At 44.0% G+C, this 19,636-nt stretch overlaps 1 protein-coding gene across 4 annotated transcripts in view; it reads right to left on the reverse strand.

Moving 5' to 3' along the window:
• Positions 1 to 17,910, reverse strand: part of LOC118393150 (GTPase-activating protein and VPS9 domain-containing protein 1) — a 30,429-nt gene extending 12,519 nt beyond the window's left edge. Inside the window, exons 1-12 of one of the 4 annotated variants that reach the window (XM_035785522.2) lie at positions 17,657 to 17,910; positions 11,874 to 12,085; positions 11,111 to 11,378; positions 10,327 to 10,902; positions 10,099 to 10,182; positions 9,836 to 9,970; positions 9,051 to 9,240; positions 8,333 to 8,407; positions 6,078 to 6,232; positions 5,760 to 5,889; positions 5,417 to 5,542; positions 2,474 to 2,647 (exon numbers count right to left, since the gene is read on the reverse strand). In XM_035785522.2, the coding sequence (XP_035641415.1) occupies positions 2,474 to 2,647; positions 5,417 to 5,542; positions 5,760 to 5,889; positions 6,078 to 6,232; positions 8,333 to 8,407; positions 9,051 to 9,240; positions 9,836 to 9,970; positions 10,099 to 10,182; positions 10,327 to 10,902; positions 11,111 to 11,378; positions 11,874 to 12,085; positions 17,657 to 17,683 (2,152 nt within the window). In that variant the 5' untranslated portion in view covers positions 17,684 to 17,910. Of the gene's footprint in view, positions 1 to 2,473; positions 2,648 to 5,416; positions 5,543 to 5,759; positions 5,890 to 6,077; positions 6,236 to 8,332; positions 8,408 to 9,050; positions 9,241 to 9,835; positions 9,971 to 10,098; positions 10,183 to 10,326; positions 10,903 to 11,110; positions 11,379 to 11,873; positions 12,086 to 17,389; positions 17,580 to 17,656 lie in introns of those variants that run through there. The other 3 variants (XM_052461457.1, XM_052461458.1, XM_035785523.2) reach the window with 3 other exon arrangements.
• Positions 17,911 to 19,636: the final 1,726 nt, after the last annotated feature.

Raw genomic sequence — 19,636 nt, forward strand, 5'->3', positions numbered from 1 at the left:
TGAGTGGCACAACAAGAAGTGAAACAATTAGAATGTCTGCCTCATTATCATGGTAATCTTATCAGTGGGATAATGAGGTATTAATGGATATTTAATGTGCATCTCATAACCCAATCCCTTGGAGAAAACACATAAGGAAACCGTTGTAAATTCACTTAATGATGGAAAAGTCCCCCAACGCCATATTCCGAGCAATGAAAAATGGTGGATGCAAATGAGAAGGAACCAAGGTCAATAAGACTGCAGAGACTGAGTGAATATATATGAGCGAGAGAGAGAGCTTTGCATGGAATAAAATGAAAAATTCTGATGTCTTAAGGCGTCAGCATGCTTCAGTTCAGCTGGTGCCAAGCTGAACTTGGCGAACCGAACAAGTGTGCTCGCAAACTCCCTTAAAAAGACCTCTTGAAAACGAGAAAAAAAAGCAGCAATAGTACCGTTTGGCCATTGAGACGCCGTAGCCACTCTCCAAAAGTCAGAACTAATCAAGAAATCTGTCATTGACATTTTTGCCGAATAAATCTTATTTGCGTGATTTTACATCTAACTAAGATGTTCAGTGAATTATTGTTCAACGAAAAAAAATGTGCATGAAAACATGTCGTCTCTCATTGAATGACAAGAACCCCTACTGTTGACCAATAACCGATGAAGGGGCGTAGACTTCGACCTTCAGCTTGCCTCCAGAAATGTTTTGGTGTGCACAACCAACCCCCCCCAAAAAAAACTCACCGAAGTCCAAAACGTCACAAAATGTCGTCATAATATTTGCACGAATTCTACCGAACTGTTTCGACTGGGATGTATGCGGACGCCATTAGAGAACATTAAAAGGTAGTCCTTACTTTAAAGAATTAGCTAAATAAAATGGGATACTCCAGAATAAATGTGACCATAGGCTATATTGAGTGGAACTGTTAAAAAAAAAAAGTTAGAAATACAAGCAAGATGAATAGCAGATCATGATAATGAGCTGCACACATGAACTCATACTTTGATTGAAATCATGCATCGATGCTTCAATGGAAACATTCTAGTTATGCACAAGGATCTCAAGTTGGGATTCAGCCCGAAGTGCCCATTCTCCACCCACATATAACCATCTACCCATAGTTATACTTAAAAAGGGCATTCAAGAGAGTGACCTCAATCAAGAACACACCCATCACTCGAAAAAAGTTAATTAAGAAATAGCAATGATTATCCCTTGAGGACTTGAGTGCTTTATAGGGCAGGCCTGCTTATGGAGAGGAAACCATAACATGCCGTTATCCAACATACACCACAACAGTATTGTGCTACATTCTCTTAACAAAAATATGCAACAATGTCAAAGATTTTACTGAGCTACAGTTCATATGAGAAAATCAGTCAATTGAAATAAATTCATTAGGCCCTAATCTGTGGATTTCACATGACTGGGAATACAGATATTCATTTATTGGTCCCAGATACCTTTAAAACAAAATGGGCCTAACAATGGGCCTCAGGATCTCGTCACGGTAGCCTGGTGGTTAGAGCGTTAGGCCAGTAACCGTAAGGTTGGTGGATCGAATCCCCGACAAGGTAAAAATCTGTCGTCCTGCCCCTGAGCAAGGCAGTTAACCCACTGTTCCTCGGGCGCCGAAGACGTGGATGTCGATTAAGGCAGCCCTCCACACCTCTCTGATTCAGAGGGGTTGAGTTAAATGTGGAAGACACATTTCAGTTGAAGGCATTCAGTTGTACAACTGACTAGGTATCCTCACTTTCCCTTTCCTTTCAAATTGCCTCCGATAAAATGCAATTGCGTTCATTGTCCGTAGCCTGTTGTGAGGCCGGTTGGATGTACTGCCAAATTCTCTAAAATGACATTTGAGGCAGCTTATGGTAGAGACATTCATGTTAAATTCTCTGGAAATAACTTGTGGACATTCCTGCAGTTAGCATTCCAATTGGACGCTCCCTCAAAACATCTGTGGCACTGTGTTGCGTGACAAAACTGCATATTTCACAGTGGCCTTTTTCCCCAGCACAATGGGCACCTGTGTAATGATCATGCTGTTTAATCAGTTTCTTGATATGCCACACCAGTCAGGTGAATGGATTATCTTGGCCAAAGAGAAATGCTCACTAACAGGGAAGTCCTTACTACACTGAACAATAAATAAAATAAATTATATATATAAATAAAACACATGGCATATGTTGGAACTCCTTCAAGACTGATGGAAAAGCATTCCAGGTGAACCTGGTAGATAGAATACCAAGAGTGTGCAAAGCTGTCATCAAGGCAAAGGGTGGCTACTTTGAAGAATCTCAAATATAAAATAGATTTCGATTTGTTTAAAACTTTGTTTACTTCATGATTCCATAAGTGTTATTTCATAGTTCTGATGTCTTCATTATTATTCTACAATGTAGAAAGCAGTAAATAATAAAAACCCTAGAATGAGTCGGTGTACAAAATTTTGACTGGTACTGTATGTCTTACCAGCTATTTCCTGCAGTCTATCTTCGTCCATGTTGGGGTCAAAGTCGCTGCCCAGCACGTCTGTGCTCCAGGTCTCACTCACAGTCTCTGAGATATCCCGGTCATCCGTCAGGCCCATCATGTCTCGTATCTCAAACTTCCTCAGTTTGTCATCCAGGTTGTCCTGAGTGGTGGCTGGGGGTTAAAAATAGACAAAGTTATCACAGCTCAATTTAACAATACCTGACATTGATATACACTACCGGTCACAAGTTTTAGAACACCTACTCATTCAAGGGTTTTTCTTTATTTTTACTATTTTCTACGCTGTAAATCAAAATAATGAAATAACACATAGGAAAACATGTAGTAACCAAAAAAAAAAAGTCTCCAATCAAAATATATTTTATATTCTTCAAAATAGCCACCCTTTGCCATGATGACAGCTTTGCACTCTTGGCACGCTCTCAACCAGCTTCATGAGGAACTTTTTTCCTTCTTCATGCATTTGAGTCAGTTGTGTTGTGACAAGGTGGGGGGAACGGCTCAAATAAGCAAAGAGAAACGACAGTCGATCACTACTTTAAGACATGAAGGTCAGTCAACACGGAAAATTTCAAGAACTTTGAACGTTTCTTCAAGTGCAGTTGTAGTAAGGACCTCTGGGGAGGGGGGGGGGTGTATATTTATGTATGTGTGTGAGTGTATATATAAACTCAGCAAAAAAAGAAACGTCCTCTCACTGTCAACTGTGTTTATTTTCAGTAAACTTAACATGGGAAAGAAGATTCCACAACAGACAAACTGAACACGTTCCACAGACATGTGACTAACAGAAATGTAATCTTGTGTCCCTGAACAAAGGGGGGTCAAAATCAAAAGTAACAGTCGGTGTCTGGTGTGGCCACCAGCTGCATTAAGTACTGCAGTGCATCTCCCTCCGATTAAAACAGGTCCCAGATGTGAGAGCCGGGCTCATCACTGGCCATGGCAGAACACTGGCATTCCCGTCTTGCAGGAAATCACACAGAACGAGCAGTATGGCTGGTGGCATTATCATGATGGAGGGTCATGTCAGGATGAGCCTGCAGGAAGGGTACCACATGAGGGAGGAGGATGTCTTCCCTGTAACGCACAGCGTTGAGATTGCCTGCACTGACAACAAGCTCAGTCCGATGCTGTAACACACCTCCCAAGACCATGATGGACCCTCCACCTCCAAAATCGATCCCGCTCCAGAGTACAGGCATCGGTGTAACGCTCATTCCTTCGACGATAAACATGAATCCGACTATCACCCCTGGTGAGACAAAACCGCGAATCGTCAGTGAAGAGCTTTTTGCCTGTCCTGTCTGGTCCAGCGACAGTGGGGTTGTGCCCATAGGTGACGTTGTTGCCGGTGATGTCTGGTGAGGACCTGCCTTTCAACTGGCCTACAAGCCCTCAGTCCAGCCTCTCTCAGCCTATTGCAGACAGTCTGAGCATTGGAGGGATTGTGTGTTCCTGGTGTAACTCGGGCAGTTGTTGTTGCCATTCTGTACCTGTCCCACAGGTGTGATGTTCAGATGTGCCGATCCTGTGCAGGTGGTGTTACACGTGGTCTGCCACTGCGAGGACGATCAGCTGTCCATCCTGTCTCCCTGTAGCGCTATCTTAGGCGTCTCACAGTAAGGACATTGCAATGCTTTGCCCTGGCCACATCTGCAGTCCTCATGCCTCCTTGCAGCACGCCTAAGACACATTCACGCAGATGAGCAGGGACTCTGGGCATATTTCTTTTGGTGTTTTTCAGAGTCAGTAGAAAGGCCTCTTTAGTGTCCTAAGTTTTCATAACTGTGACCCTAATTGCATACGGTCTGTAAGCTGTTAGTGTCTTAACAACCGTTCCACAGGTGCATGTTCATTAATTATTTATGGTTCATTGAACAAACCCTTTACAATTAAGATCTGTGAAGTTATTTGGATTTTTACTAATTATCTTTGAGAGGGTCCTGAAAAGGGGACTTTTCTTTTTTTGCAGATAGACAGAGGTCCTTACAACACTGAACAAAAATATAAATGCAACATGTGAAGTGTTGGTTCCATGTTTCATAAACTGAAATAAAATAATCCCAGAAATGTTCCACACACACAAAAAGCTTCTCTCTCTCAAATTTGTTCACATTCCTGTTAGTGAGCATTTCTCTTTGGCAAAGATAATCCATTCACCTGACTGGTGTGGCATATCAAGAAACTGATTAAACAGGGCGTCCCGGGTGGCGCAGTGGTTAAGGACAGCTGTGCCATCAGAGTCCCAGGGTTCGCACCCAGGCTCCGTCGTAACCGGCCGCGACCGGGGGGTCCGTGGGGCCACGCACAATTGGCCTAGCGTCGTCCGGGTTAGGGAGGGCTTGGTCGGTAGGGATGTCCTTGTCACATCGCGCACCAGCGACTCCTGTGGCGGGCCAAGGTTGCCAGGTGCACCCTCCGACACATTGGTGGGGCTGGATTCCGGGTTGGATGCGCACTGTGTTAAGAAGCAGTACGGCTGGTTGGGTTGTGTATCGGAGGACGCATGACTTTCAACATTAGTCTCTCCCGAGCCCGTACGGGAGTTGTAGCGATGAGACAAGATAGAAGCTACTACAATTGGATACCACGAAATCGGGTAAAAAAAATATTTAAAAAATGTTTTTTTTTTTTTTAAAGACCGAAAAAAAGAAACTGATTAAACAGCATGATCATTAGACAGGTGCACCTTGTGCTGGGGACAATAAAGGCCACTCTAAAATGTGTAATTTTGTCAAGTTGAGGGAGAGTGCAATTGGCATGCTGACTGCAGGAATGTCCACCAGAGCTGTTGCCAGACAATCGAATGTTCATTTCTCTACCATAAGTCAAAGCAAAACAAATAAATAAACTGGAATGAGTAGAGTTTCTAAAACTTTTGACCGGTAGTGTAGCTGATGATTTCTCACAACACACCATGTTCATGCTCCAGCAGTTGTAGAGCCTCCACCCCATTGCTCCCTGATGGCCCGGCTCCCAGCTCTGACACAGACTCTCCCTCCAGGTCCAGAGACGACACAGAGTTAGAGCGGTTGGACGGACCTGTGCAAAGAAAACAATTACAGTGTGACATCTCTAACTACAATGCATCAGATTACAAAGTCCTCTTCTGAATCCTATTTTTGTGGTACATTAACAGTTACTGTGGTTTACAAAAGACACACTGTAATAACATCTATTATAAACTCAATTCCATGGTCAAACATTGAACACATTCTGTTGTGTTGCTGTAGTAACTACTGAGGGTCAGCACACTGACCCTCTGAGATACCCTCCAGGTTGTCACTACAGAGGGAGAAACGCAGGGTTTTGTCTGGTTTGCAATGGTGCTTGGTGTCGTCTGCAGGAGTGTACCCTTGTGCTCCATCAGTCTGCTGCACAGTCAACACCTGAGAGAGAACAGCACTGGTTACTGCCACCCTGGCTCTTGATATGGGCTTCCAATAATGACAAATACATCTGTTACATAAAAGTATATATAAAAGTAACTGATCTTTGATTTGAACGATTGTGTGGAACTGTATTACAGCACATCTCCCTAATGAACTAATCTTCATGATCCAGGCTCCTTAGTTACCTCATTCTCTGACATCATGCCGGGGATAGTCTGCGGGCTGCTTCCGAGTGAGATCACCAGCACCTCTTCTGGCATCACCTCCTGCAGGGATTCCATGGAGCTGGCCTCTGCTTCCCCCTGCTGGGCCAGCTCAGTACGGCTGCGACTGCGGGAGGCTGCTGGGGGAGCAGGAAGACAGACGGGATGAGGCTAACTAAATAAGATATTCAGGGTTAGCAGGGGACAAGGAGTTACTCTAATATTCACTCATTAACAGAAATTCAGAGTGCGCAAAAGACTGGGATCGGTTTCAATTATAACAAAAGCAAAACGTAGGCAATATACTATCTATAAAACAACCGAACGTACACAGACTCACCTACCTACACACAACTACATACAGACTGCTTTGCTAGTTAGATTACCTGTAAGTTGCTCCCAACCTGTTAGTTGCTCCCAATCTTTCAGTTTTGCATTGTGAAAGAAGTATTGCAGTTAACAGAAATATTGGACTAATGAATCTCACATTTAATAATTAAATCAATGAATCTCTCCTAAGAGACTGAATATTTTGCTAGGCCCTGCTTAGATAACCTGTGCTGTATAACCCGTGCAGTGTAATACAGGTCAATGACTGCATCCAATCAGGTTCACAAATCATAAGTGCATGCCAAACACAATGAAGCAGTCACACTCTGCACATGGCATGCATACCATTCTAATGACCGACCTGATGGACTTCTACAGGATGACAATCTGTTCCTACATTGTGCTCTGTGGTTTTTTATTTATTTTATTTCATCTTTACTTAACCAGGTAGGCCAGTTGAGAACAAGTTCTCATTTACAAATGTGACCTGGCCAAGATAAAGCAAAAACGACACATGGGATAAGTCAATAACTCAATAAAATATATGTACAGTGTGTGTAAATGTAGTAAGGTTAGGGAGGTAAGGCAATAAATAGGCCATAGTGGGGAAATAATTACAATGTAGCATTAACACTGAAGTGATAGATGTGAGGTGAATGCACCAATTTGTAAGTCGCTCTGGATAAGAGCGTCTGCTAAATGACTTAAATGTAAATGAAAGTAGAAATAATGGAGTGCAAAAGAGAAACAAAAAATAACAATATGGGGATGAGGTAGTTGGGTGTGCAATTTACAGAAGTGCTGTGTACAGGCGCAGTGATCGGTAAGCTGTTCTGACAGCTGATGCTTACAGTTAGAGGGGGAGATATAAGTTTCCAGCTTCAGTGATTTTTGCAATTCGTTAAAGTCATTGGCAGCAGAGAACTGGAAGGAAAGGCGGCCAAAGTAAGTGTTGGCTTTGGGGATGACTAGTGAAATATACCTGCTGGAGCGCATGCTACAGGTGGGTGTTGCTATGGTGACCAGTGAGCTGAAATAAGGCGGGGCTTTACCTAGCAAAGACTTATAGATGACCTGAAGCCAGTGGGTTTGGCTACGAATATGTAGCGAGGTACAGTTAACGAGAGCATACAGGTCGCAGTGGTGGGTAGTATATGGGGCTTTGGTGACAAAACCGATGGCACTGTGATAGACTGCATCCAATTTGCTGAGTAAAGTGCTGGGGGCTAGTCAGTTTTACGAGGGTATGTTGGCAGCATGAGTGAAGGAGGCTTTGTCTGCAAAATAGGAAGCTGATTCTAGATTTAATTTTGGATTGGAGATGCTTGATGTGAGTCTGGAAGGATCGTTTAGTCTAACCAGACACCTAGGTATTTGTAGTTGTCCACATATTCTAAGTCAGAACCGTCCAGAGAAGTGATGCTAGGCGGGCGAGCAGGTGCGGGCAGCAATCGGTTGAAGAGCATGCATTTAGTTTTACTAGCATTTAAGAGCAGTTGGGAGGCCACGGAAGGAGTGTTGTATGGCATTGAAGCTCGTTTGGAGGTTTGTTAACAGTGTCCAAGGAAGGGTCAGATGTAAACAGAATGGTTATGGTGCAAGACCTTCAAACAGAGGGATGCACAATCCCAACATCAGCAACTTTAATATCTCTTTCGCCAAAAGCATACGTCTGAAAACATTCAGCAAACAACCGGGTATAAACGATGTTAACAAGACGAAAGCACAGGGCGAAGCAGGCATTGTCAAAACAACATGGACAAGAGCACATCTAGCGCTATCTGGTGGTGAAGCAGTGGGACTGCAGCTACATGGCTAAAAGCATGGCTGTTACTGTATGTTTATGACTGGCAGTGGTACAAACACACTAGTTCTAGTCAGCCTCACAGGGCTGCCAGGCTACCCACCAAAAGGGGTAACTAATGGAATGTGTGCAGACAGGGTGGTGGTTGTGGAATCCCAGGACGTTGCTAACTGTTGTCCTGATCGTTCATAGGCAGCAAAGGAGGAAGGAAGAAGGTTGAGGGTGAAAGAGTATACAGGGCAAATATTTAGTAGCAACAGTATAAAACAGTTTAAAATCTGACTAAAAGGTTCATATTTTAGGGCAGCTTGAAGCGGCTTATTTCATGGCAGAGGATGTTGTGCCCTCACATTTAATGAATATATTTCTAATGGAGGAAGGTATACATTTCTCCATCTATACCAATTAAAAAGGGTTCATTTATATTTGGTCATTTAATTGGTTGTCATTTCTGGAATTGAGCTCCAATCTAGAAGCTGCTAATTACCTGTAGAACAGTTCGGGAACCTCATTAGCTTCCTACGTAACATGGGCTTTCTAAGGCAGCCATTACAACTCTAGCAACCTGGTTATTTATTACCATGAATGAAACAACCTATAGTTTGTACATAAATACAGCAAGGCTGGTTTCAGCGAAGATTCAAACTGAACTCTACAACTGGTGCCATCAGTTACAGCAAAATACACTATTGAAAAGACATCCTATAATGGGAATGACAAGTACTGGAGATGAACACCGTACATCATTAAGCAGTATGTAATTCTATCTGTCAGAGAGCCAGTGGCTGCACATGTACAGTAACAATAGCTGAGGTAGGTACCCAAGTTCCTGTTCTTCTTGTTGGCAGGGGTGGTGGTTGGGGAAAGCTGAGGGGTGTTGGAGGGGGTGAGCTCCAGACTGTTGCTTTTCACTGTGCGGGACTGGGGCACGTTGGCCATTAGGGTCTCCAGGAGTATGTGCTCCTCCTCCCGGAGGTAGTCCCCTGCCATCACACTCCGTACAAAGTCCACCTGAACATCATACGATTGATTTACTTCATTTAATACTCTCACATCATAGTCTCTATGTGGAACCTAATTATGATGTTTTTAATAATGCATGAATAGCTAAGCTGGAGAACTTATGGCATAGGTGATAAGTACAGGGCTCTGCTTTACAATTAAACTAAAAGTGGCGCTTGAGACATGCTAATGTGCAGAATACAGCTAGAGTAAGCGTTGATTATTGCACTGTTATAAGGAAAGGTTCCTGTAACTCCAGGAATATGTGAGACTATTTTGTATACTTGAGTATGGTATATCCCAGCTAGGGTTCCTGGTTATTCCCTCCTGATTCCTGGAATTTTACAAACAGGATTTCTGGAAAACCTGTGACTTTTGGGATAGTTACCAGAATTTTGTAACCCTAATACCAGTCCTTAAAACATAACAGCACTCTCAACAACCTGTGTGAAATGTTTCTTTCTGCTCTGACAAGTTTGGGCATATCATGTACATTTTCTGTAACATAGGAATCTCTACCGTTGCCTGTATAAAACATGGGGGTATACAATTCTTAGGCTAGGCTAACTATATAACAGTCAGACTCTGGGCTTCAGCAGCGTACCAGGCAGAGCAGCTGACTGTGTGTCATGTACGCCACCGTCCTGCTGAGGCCTTCAAGTAGGTTCATGGAGGACATGGGCGGCGTCTCCACAGCTCTCCCTCCGATTACCACATCCAGGAAGGCAGATACGCAGCTCTGAGGTGACACAACCAGACAGTCAACTTCAATAATAAGGCAAGAAGCAAAACAAGTATTCAGAATGTAATTAAAGCTACCCCATGGGCAAACCGGTCCATATTAAGATATGTGTTTGAGGATATTACCTTATCGAACTTGGCCAAATTGTTCTTCCTCCTAGGGTCTCCATCACCGTCAGCCATTGCCAACTGTTGAAGAAGCTGCCCTACCTAGAGGACAAAGATAATGATTAGAATACATACAAAGGTAACAATATTTTGTCTTGTTATTTAACAGTTAAAACAAGATTTGTACTCTAAGCTGTCAATATAAGACTAGTGTGGATGTATGAGTCTGTTGGCTCCTCCACTGACCTGCATGAGGTTGAAGCGAGCCACCTCGTTGATAGGGGCGTCTGAGATGATGCCGTACTGCTCAGGGTTGACTATGGCTGGGCAGATGAAGCAGGTGAGCAGCAGGTCCGTGCACATGGTCCGCACCTCGCCCACCTCCAGCCTCTCCACACACGACAGAGTCTTGTACATCTGAGACACAATCCAGCGCAGGTTGTGGGGGAAGCAGTAGGTGTTCTGCTTCAGGTAGCCGATGAACTTGTTGACCAGGGTCACCAGCTTGGCCTCATTGGCCTCCACAGCAGCCGCCACCTTCTGCCTGTAGCCCTCCGAGCCTTTCTCCCCAAACAGGCGCTCCTGCTGCGCCGGCGTGAAACGCTCTGTCACCTTGGAGGGGTCCGTCTCCAGGTGGTCCTCATCCTCCACCAGCAGCTGCATGATGGGCTCATGGAGGGTGGCGGTGAGGAAGAGCTTGGCGGAGTACAGCCCCTCAGAGAAGAGCTTGAAGAGGATGCTGAAGGCACACGTTCCTCGCCGCAGCAGCCGCCGAGGGTTGTCGCTCTCCTTCAGCTCAAACTCCACCAAGTATCGCAGGACCTGGAATTTATAGAAACAGCAGCACTGTTACCATCAGTTTTAGCAGTGCAGAGGTTAGAAACTAACTGCCTGATCACACTGCCTATGGGGATCTGTAATAGTAACATGTGGCTGCTTGGACTTTGTGAGTGCAACTGGCTATTGGCTGTGTGTGAACAACATGTTTATAGCGTAAGTGTATAAATCAGAAGAGGTCTGGGCTGCTCACCTGCAACAGGTAGCTCTCATCCTCCTGCATGATACAGTTGCCATAGAGTGAGGTGAAGACAGTGTAAATGACCCCCTGTGTGTGCTCCTGGTTCAGCCTCTCCCCAGCCACCAGGCAGGAGGCCACCAGCCGGGGATTCTCCCGCACCCGGCCCAGGAACTCCCCATAGATGCTCTCCTGGAAGCCCAGAGTCTTGTAACCATCCAGGAACTGTGTGTCCTCCAGCACTTTGGCATGCTGGCAGCATTCGGCCGGGGAAGCCTCAGCACTGTAGGAAAGAGAGCTTTAATTACAAGAGCAGAAGGCTCCACAAACCAGGAGCTGGAATTAGGCAACAGCGGGCCACAATGTTGATTAGTGGTTGGAGTGACATGTAATTGTATGATATTCTTGCTGATCACGGGACTACTCTTATTCCTTGTAATTTCCCTTTTGACTTGCTAAACTAAATAATACTCAGTTGGGTCTGGCATGCACCATGTTTGTATTTGGCAGGATCTACCATAAACAAGATGATCACATCAGGAAGATAAGACAGTTAACACTGTGGAATCTGACTTCAGGACTACTAAGTTACTAGTTCATTAATAGGTCACTCGGTGGTCACACATTGCTGTACAATTTAAAATGCAGGACAATGGGCAGGACAATTTAAATTACCAAATAATTGAGAGTTCCTATTAGAACTGTTTCTATTCTACAATTGGATCAGTGTCAATTAAGTGCACTGGTGTAACAGTAGCTGTGGGGGCACCATGCTGACCTGGTGAGGATGAGCCGGTCGAGGTTGATCCTCTGCTGCTTGGTGATCCAGGCAGCACGGTACAGCCTCTCAGCAGTCTTCAGCACGTCCCCATTGAGCCGCTGGATCAGCTGCTTCTCTGAGGCCACATACAGCCGCTCCTGCTTCAGGTGATGGGCCAGAGTGTGGATGTCTGGCTTCATCTTTACCAGCTCACGCAGAGAGGCAAAGGACTGCAGAAGAGTGAGAGAAGAGAGGGATCAGTCACACTGGGAGAATGAGTCCTAGACATTCAGGGCAGAGCTACATACAGGGCAGTTTTGGAGTAGATTTATAAGCGTGGACAATGTAGCATTTCTATATCTGAGAGGAATTCAGATGAAGAGCTGGAAATAACCCTTTTCCTGTGGATGCATAGCTGGCAGAATCCTAGCTCACACACAGGCAGAGGAATTGGATTGTCAGTAGTCAAGAGAAGGTAGAAACACTACTTCCACTGGCTGAGAATGACAGCAAAGAGAGAAGAGGGGTGTGGCTTCAAGCCATCTTCAGCAGCTGGCCCCATACTGGGGCGGCCTTTAAAATAATTAACTCCTACTCTCACACACACACACGCGTTTGGTAGTATTATTCACACACATACACAAACCAGAAAGAACACATTAAATTTAAATGATTTCCTGGAGTATTCTATGACACAAAAGGCTCTTTGTGGATGGCTGCTCCCGAGGAAAACAGACAAGATTGTAAGGCTGGGAGGCCCGTGAAAACAGCCCAGAGAACCCTGCCTCAGACAGAAGGCTACGGCTATCAGAGGACACCGCCTGCTAGCTAGTAACAAGTGCAAATGCTTGATACTATTTTAAACAGAATCAATTAATGTGGTTTGAGGTATAAATAGTGTAGAGGCTTAGAAGCATTTATTTTAAACATGTCAAATAAGCAAGGTTATCATCATGGGTAATACACAAGGCAGTCTCTGTTTCTTTAGTATGCTAAATCCAATGATGGACAGGCCACTGTGGAGTTTTCTAGAAACATGAACACTGTGGGAGCTCTGCTAAATCAAATTCTGTCAAATGTATAAGGTTAATCAATAGATTATTGAACGACTAGTATACTTGCCCATGAGATGATGCATGTGCCGTATTCTCTTGAGAGAGAGGACTATATTTGTCATAGTCCTGCGGGGAAGAGAAAGGGTATAGGCCTAGGGCAGACAGACAGATGGTACTGTAGGAACTGTGGCCTGGTACTGGTATTAAAGCCATTTCTGCGTCAGAGATTTGTTGAGTAGACCTACAGTGCATTTGGAAAGTATTCAGAACCCTTGACTTTATCCAAACTGTTACATTACAGCCTTCATCTAAATGTATTAAAAATAAGAACCTGAAAAATCACATTTACATAAGCATTCAGACCCTTTACTCAGTACTTTGTTGAAGCACGTTTGGCAGCCTCGAGAATGACGCTACAAGCTTGGCACACCTGTATTTGGAGAGTTTCTCCCATTCTTCTCTGCAGATCTTCTCGGTCAGGTTGGATGGGGAGCGTCGCTGCACAGCTATTTTCAGGCCTCTCAAGGACATTCAGAGACTTGTCCCGAAGTCACTACTGTGTTGTCTTGGCTGTGTGCTTAGGGTCATCGTCCTGTTGGAAGGTGCACCTTTGTCCCAGTCTGATGTCCTGAACGCTCTGGATTAGGCTATCAAATATCTCTCTGTACTTTGCTCCGTTCATCTTTCCCTCGATCCTGACTAGTCTCCCAGTCGCTGAAAATCAACCCAACATCATGATGCTGCTGCCACCACCACGCTTCACTGTAGGGATGGTGCCAGATTTCCTCAAGACTTGACACTCAGACCAAAGAGTTCCATCCTGATTTCAGCAGACCAGAAAATCTTGTTTCTCATGGTCAAAGTCCTTTAGGTGCCTTTTTGGCAAACTCGGGCTGTCATGAGGATTTTACTGAGGAGTGGCTCCCGCCTGGCCACTACGACAAAGGCCTGATTAGTGGAGTGCTGCAGAGATGGTTGTCCTTCTGGAAGGTTCTCCCATCTCCACAGAGGAACTCTGGAGCTCTGTCAGAGTGACCAATTGTGTTCTTGGTCACCTCCCTGACCAAGCCCCTTCTGCCCAGATTGCTCAGTTTGACCAGGCAGCCATCTCTAGGAAGTGTCTTGGTGGCTCCAAACTTCTTCCATTTAAGAAGGATGGAGACCACAGTGTTCGTGGGGAGCTTCAAAGCTGCAGAAATTATTTGGTACCTTTCTACACATTGGTGCCTCGACACAATCCTGTATCAGAGCTCTACGGACAATTCCTTCGACCTCATGGCTTGGTTTTTACTCTGACAAACACTGTCAACTGTGGGACCTTATATAGACAGGTGTGTGTGACTTTCCAATCATGTCCAATCAATTGAATTTACCACAGGTGCACTCCAATCAAGTTGTAGAAACATCAAGGACCAATAAATGGAAACAGTACACACTTGAGCTCAATTTCAAGTCTCATAGCAAAGGGTCTGAATAGTTATGTAAATAAGGTATTCCTGTTTTAATAAATGTGCAAAAAAAATCAAAAAACCTGTTTTCGCTTTGTCATTATAGGGTTGTGTGTGTAGATTGATGAGAAAATTTGTATCCATTTTAGAATAAGGCTGAAACGTAACAGAATGTGGAAAAAGTCAGGGGGTCTGAATACTTCCCGAATGCACTGTACCCAATGAGTAAGTAATGGAAAAAGAAGGGGAACTTGAAAGCAGAAGAACACTAGGTGGTGGGGAAAGGCGCAGGTTGGAATGTGTGAGACAGAATGACTGTAGTTACAGGTAGGCAGGCAGGCAGGCTAGAAATAGAATTCTCAGTCCAAAGCCACCCCAACCCTCTATACATCATCCTTAGGCTCAGAACAAGGAAGCACACCATCCATCTGATCAAAACACCATAACAGCACCTGAACCAGTGATGTAGTCGTGGTGTTTAGAACACAACCCAAACATTCCCTCAGTTGAACATACAACACAAACCAAGAGAACAAAGTGCTTTCTAAAGGCACTGGAAACTCAGCCAAAGTCCCCTTTTCACTTCCCCTCCACATCAGATCAAGTAGGACTGTATGCATGAGAAAGTTACCAACTCCAGTACACCATAATCTATGGTCCACGCCACACCACTGCTGAGCCGCAGCATCTCCCTTTGAAACTCGTCAGGCCTCCTTCCATTGGACTGCAGACATTTACCAGCTCCTGTGTGCAATGCCTTGGGTTGCACACTGCACCTCCCTACAATCGCCTCCTCTAAGAATGAGCTCACACAACAGAGACATAGCAAAACTCTACCTAGCCTATTCCAGCATTCTGGGCCCACCACTCCCCATATCCAATTGACAACATAGGACAGTCATATATTCTGATTTAGATGATTAGGAAACTAAAAATATGAAATTAAAACCAGGGTGAGCAGGGTAGCTGAGAGTGTACTGCAGTCAGAACAGAGATCTGATAAAAATGGCTACATCACAGAAGCTCAGGCATACAGCACTCTCACTCGTGAGTTCCCCACAGAGGTTGTCTGTCACATCTAGTAGGCCTAGGCCTATGTCTGTCCTACAACAACTTTCATTATTGAGCAAAGCCTCCTGCATATGTCCCTGTTTAACAGTACATGTGCCATACACACAATATACTCAACTGCTGTACCCTTAGGAGGCTCAGCATGTTTATGTTCAGATTATTGATTCTGGGATGGAGAAGTAGAGGGAATCGCACTGACACTGGTGTCTCCCTGGCCACTGAGAAGAGGGACAATGTTGGGGGAGAATATGCTGTGTGGCATTACAAGCCAAATTGATGTTTTCAGTGAGTAGTTTCACTTTGAGAGTAATTTCGATGCTTGGCTAGCTCTTCTGCTTTCCCAACCTTGTAAAGAATAATCCAGTGCAGTACTGTCATAAATACCTAGAAACTTAAGTTAGGCTATCTGAGCCCAGAGATGACAAATTAGTAAATGCTTCCTCTTACAAACACCATAACCAAAGGGGGGCATTCTGTAGGTAAGAGGAGTGCTGGCAGGAAATATTTAGAGACTTCAAGTTCAAAGGTGGGAGGGAGCAAAGGAGTAGCATCCAAATACAGGAAAAGGATAAATGATATAGGCCTAAATCAACACCTTTACTGACATATTCATGCTCCAAATTTTATTTTGCAAAATGTCGTTTGAAATGCTGCCTGCCAGGAAGACAAAGCCTGGCAGTACACTTCAACGCTGAATGAAACATCCCCTGGAGTGTTCAACTTCCTAACTTCTGACCTTGCCGAAACACAACTAATATTGCATGGGCAGAGGCAGTTAAGATTCAATGTTACCAGAATTATATCCAATTTCTGGTAGATCACTATAACTAAATAATAAATTAAAGAAGCTAGGAGCACACTTCTTATTTGCAGGGATTGAGGTGTGTGTGTTTTTTGGCTCAAACAATGAACCTAATCAAAATGTCAAGTGCATCCCTGAATCAACATAAATAGTGACCATCCGGTTTAAAAAAAGACTGAGGCCCTCTTGATACACACATGCCTTTTTCTATGGTTCATCATACTGCACTACATTCATGGCCCCTGCAGTGGGTGGGGCTCAACTGTACACCTAACTAAGGGATCGGGTGGGTAATGAAAGGGGCGACCACCGTTTGTGTGCCAGCCATGCAGCGGTCTGAAGAAAGAAAACTGTAGTTGCCCAGCAGCCCAGAACCATATAACAACCCCTCTTTGTCATCCTAAACTTGGCAAAAAAGCTACAGACCATTTCGGAATTTCTGATTTAAACATCTATATGATAGCTGACATTGAAGTAGTTACAAACTAGCCAGTCCTATGATTTGTCAAGGCCCTAGCTTGTTCACTCTGGTGCAGCATAGTCGACATCTTGCGGAATTTTTGGTTTGTTTGTTAGCATCTCACTGCTAAGGTTTGCAAGCATTATGATAACAAGCGATAGTAGCTGTTTACAACAGTAGTAGCTGTACCACCTAGTTAACGTTAGTTGTTGTAAACAGCTAGTTTGCTATCATGATGCTGGCAAATCTTAGTAGTGAGATAGCAAGCATTGGTTAGGTAGGTAGCTATCTAATTATTAGCGTTATATCCTAAACAAACAAAATATCAAGCTATCGAAGAGAGAATGGCTAACGCGCTAACTATCAACAACGATAACTAGCTAACGTTATCTAGTTAAGGTAACTAACGTTAGCGATCTAACGTAAGTTAGCTAACCTTAAATGCTGGCAGTACTAGTACTGTACGAGCCAAACATCGAGTTACTGTGGGACAATCTTATGGGAATACCTACGCCAATGTTGCCGTGGTAGGCCAGTTGCAGCAGCAAACCGGTACAATCAGAGGACCGTTCGTGTTCAAACATCAAGAAGTAGCTAACAGCTACTACTAGCTAGCCTGCTATCTGTGCAAACTAGCATGGAGGCGGCCTGCGAGGAAAACATGCAAACATAACTATAACACTAATTCAATGACTTACCAAACAAGTTGATTAGTATAACAGTTGTTTACGGATTCCCAATAACCGTGAAATAATTGCAGTAAGCAATAACTCGTTAGCTCGATACGTCTATTCCACAACGTTTCTGAACTCCCTCTTTCGGGTTTACAGCGCTTGCTAACGTTAGCTGTCATAATGAGAAGACGCGCACCACCCGCATGCGCACTGGGCATAGAATACTCTTGGACGCGGTCAGCGCTTTCTTGCGTCCTTGGAATGTCTCAACCCTAAAACCTTAACCCTTACCTTAACTGTTTTACATTTCAACTTCATTGAGGGTGATGTCCGAGTTTGGACTTTACAATGATGCCGTTTCGACGTTTTCCTCTTGGAGACTCAAGGCTGTTGAGGTCAGAAATAATTTAAGAAATTAGCAGGTCAACTCTTGTTTGATCTGTATGAACGCCCATTACATACTTTGCCCGTGAGTTGTGGGCCATGCGGTGCGTTCTGGGTAATTCTGGGACAAGGTAACCAGGGCCTTTTCTCATTTAGAAAAGTCTGTCCTTCACTCTCTCTCCTTTGTCTGTTCTCCTCCATGACCTGGAAACCAATAAGTAGTCAAGGAGACATCAATTCTTTAGTAGGCAAAATGAAGATTGTCCTCCCCTTCTCGATAGCCACCTTTCAAATACATGACGTATTTGATACCGTTCCACTGATTCCGCTCCAGCCATTACCACAAGCCCATCCTCCCCAATTAAGGTGTCACCAACCTCCTGTGATCCTACATGAGTCTGCGGAAAAGTTTTGAAATCAGCCACACCCCCATTGAATTAGTTTTTGTTTTGTTGGAGGAGAAAAGCATGCACGTTTCAAAACAATATGCTAATTATCAATGTATCTATCAAATGTTTTGCACAACTAACTTAGTTAGTTTTTATCACATTACACACTTATTTTGAGATCCCTGTAAATATAATTTGCCTGATGACGTACGGGTGGAGTAGATTTCATACAAGCACATTTTCGTCCACATTCCCTCTCCTCACCGCCTCTAGTCTATAACCTTTGACCTTCTTTAAAAAAGGAGGTAAGAGAAGACAGAGGATGCAGGAGTTGAGCAAACCAATAGAGAAAATGCCCATGACAAGGAAACTTATGGGGGGTGATAAGGGCCATATTTAAACCTCGTGAAGCTACTCATACCTCTCACGAAGTCACCTAATGTCTTCCTAACTCCATAAAATACCTCCATGAATTAACACTGTTAATGGAGACAAGTTTTTTTCTAAGGCGCCAAACTGCCGACGAGTTCACGTTACTTGACACGTACACGTCATGTAGACGTAGCGTTCACGTCGTGTAACGTGGCACTGACACGTCATGTGTCGGTTTGCTTATAAGTTTATTATGTTTAGTTTATTATTAAAGATCTCACCATGAACGCCTTACAGACGTCGACATGTACAGTGCCTTGCGAAAGTATTCGGCCCTCTTGAACTTTGCGACCTTTTGCCACATTTCAGGCTTCAAACATAAAGATATAAAACTGTATTTTTTTGTGAAGAATCAACAACAAGTGGGACACAATCATGAAGTGGAACAACATTTATTGGATATTTAAAACTTTTTTAACAAATCAAAAACTGAAAAATTGGGCGTGCAAAATTATTCAGCCCCCTTAAGTCAATACTTTGTAGCGCCACCTTTTGCTGCGATTACAGCTGTAAGTCGCTTGGGGTATGTCTCTATCAGTTTTGCACATCGAGAGACTGACATTTTTTCCCATTCCTCCTTGCAAAACAGCTCGAGCTCAGTAAGGTTGGATGGAGAGCATTTGTGAACAGCAGTTTTCAGTTCTTTCCACGGATTCTCGATTGGATTCAGGTCTGGACTTTGACTTGGCCATTCTAACACCTGGATATGTTTATTTTTGAACCATTCCATTGTAGATTTTGCTTTATGTTTTGGATCATTGTCTTGTTGGAAGACAAATCTCCGTCCCAGTCTCAGGTCTTTTGCAGACTCCATCAGGTTTTCTTCCAGAATGGTCCTGTACTTGGCTCCATCCATCTTCCCATCAATTTTAACCATCTTCCCTGTCCCTGCTGAAGAAAAGCAGGCCCAAACCATGATGCTGCCACCACCATGTTTGACAGTGGGGATGGTGTGTTCAGGGTGATGAGCTGTGTTGCTTTTACGCCAAACATAACGTTTTGCATTGTTGCCAAAAAGTTCAATTTTGGTTTCATCTGACCAGAGCACCTTCTTCCACATGTTTGT

The sequence above is a fragment of the Oncorhynchus keta genome, chromosome 14, assembly GCF_023373465.1.
Source record: "Oncorhynchus keta strain PuntledgeMale-10-30-2019 chromosome 14, Oket_V2, whole genome shotgun sequence".
NCBI classification, from domain to species: domain Eukaryota; kingdom Metazoa; phylum Chordata; class Actinopteri; order Salmoniformes; family Salmonidae; genus Oncorhynchus; species Oncorhynchus keta.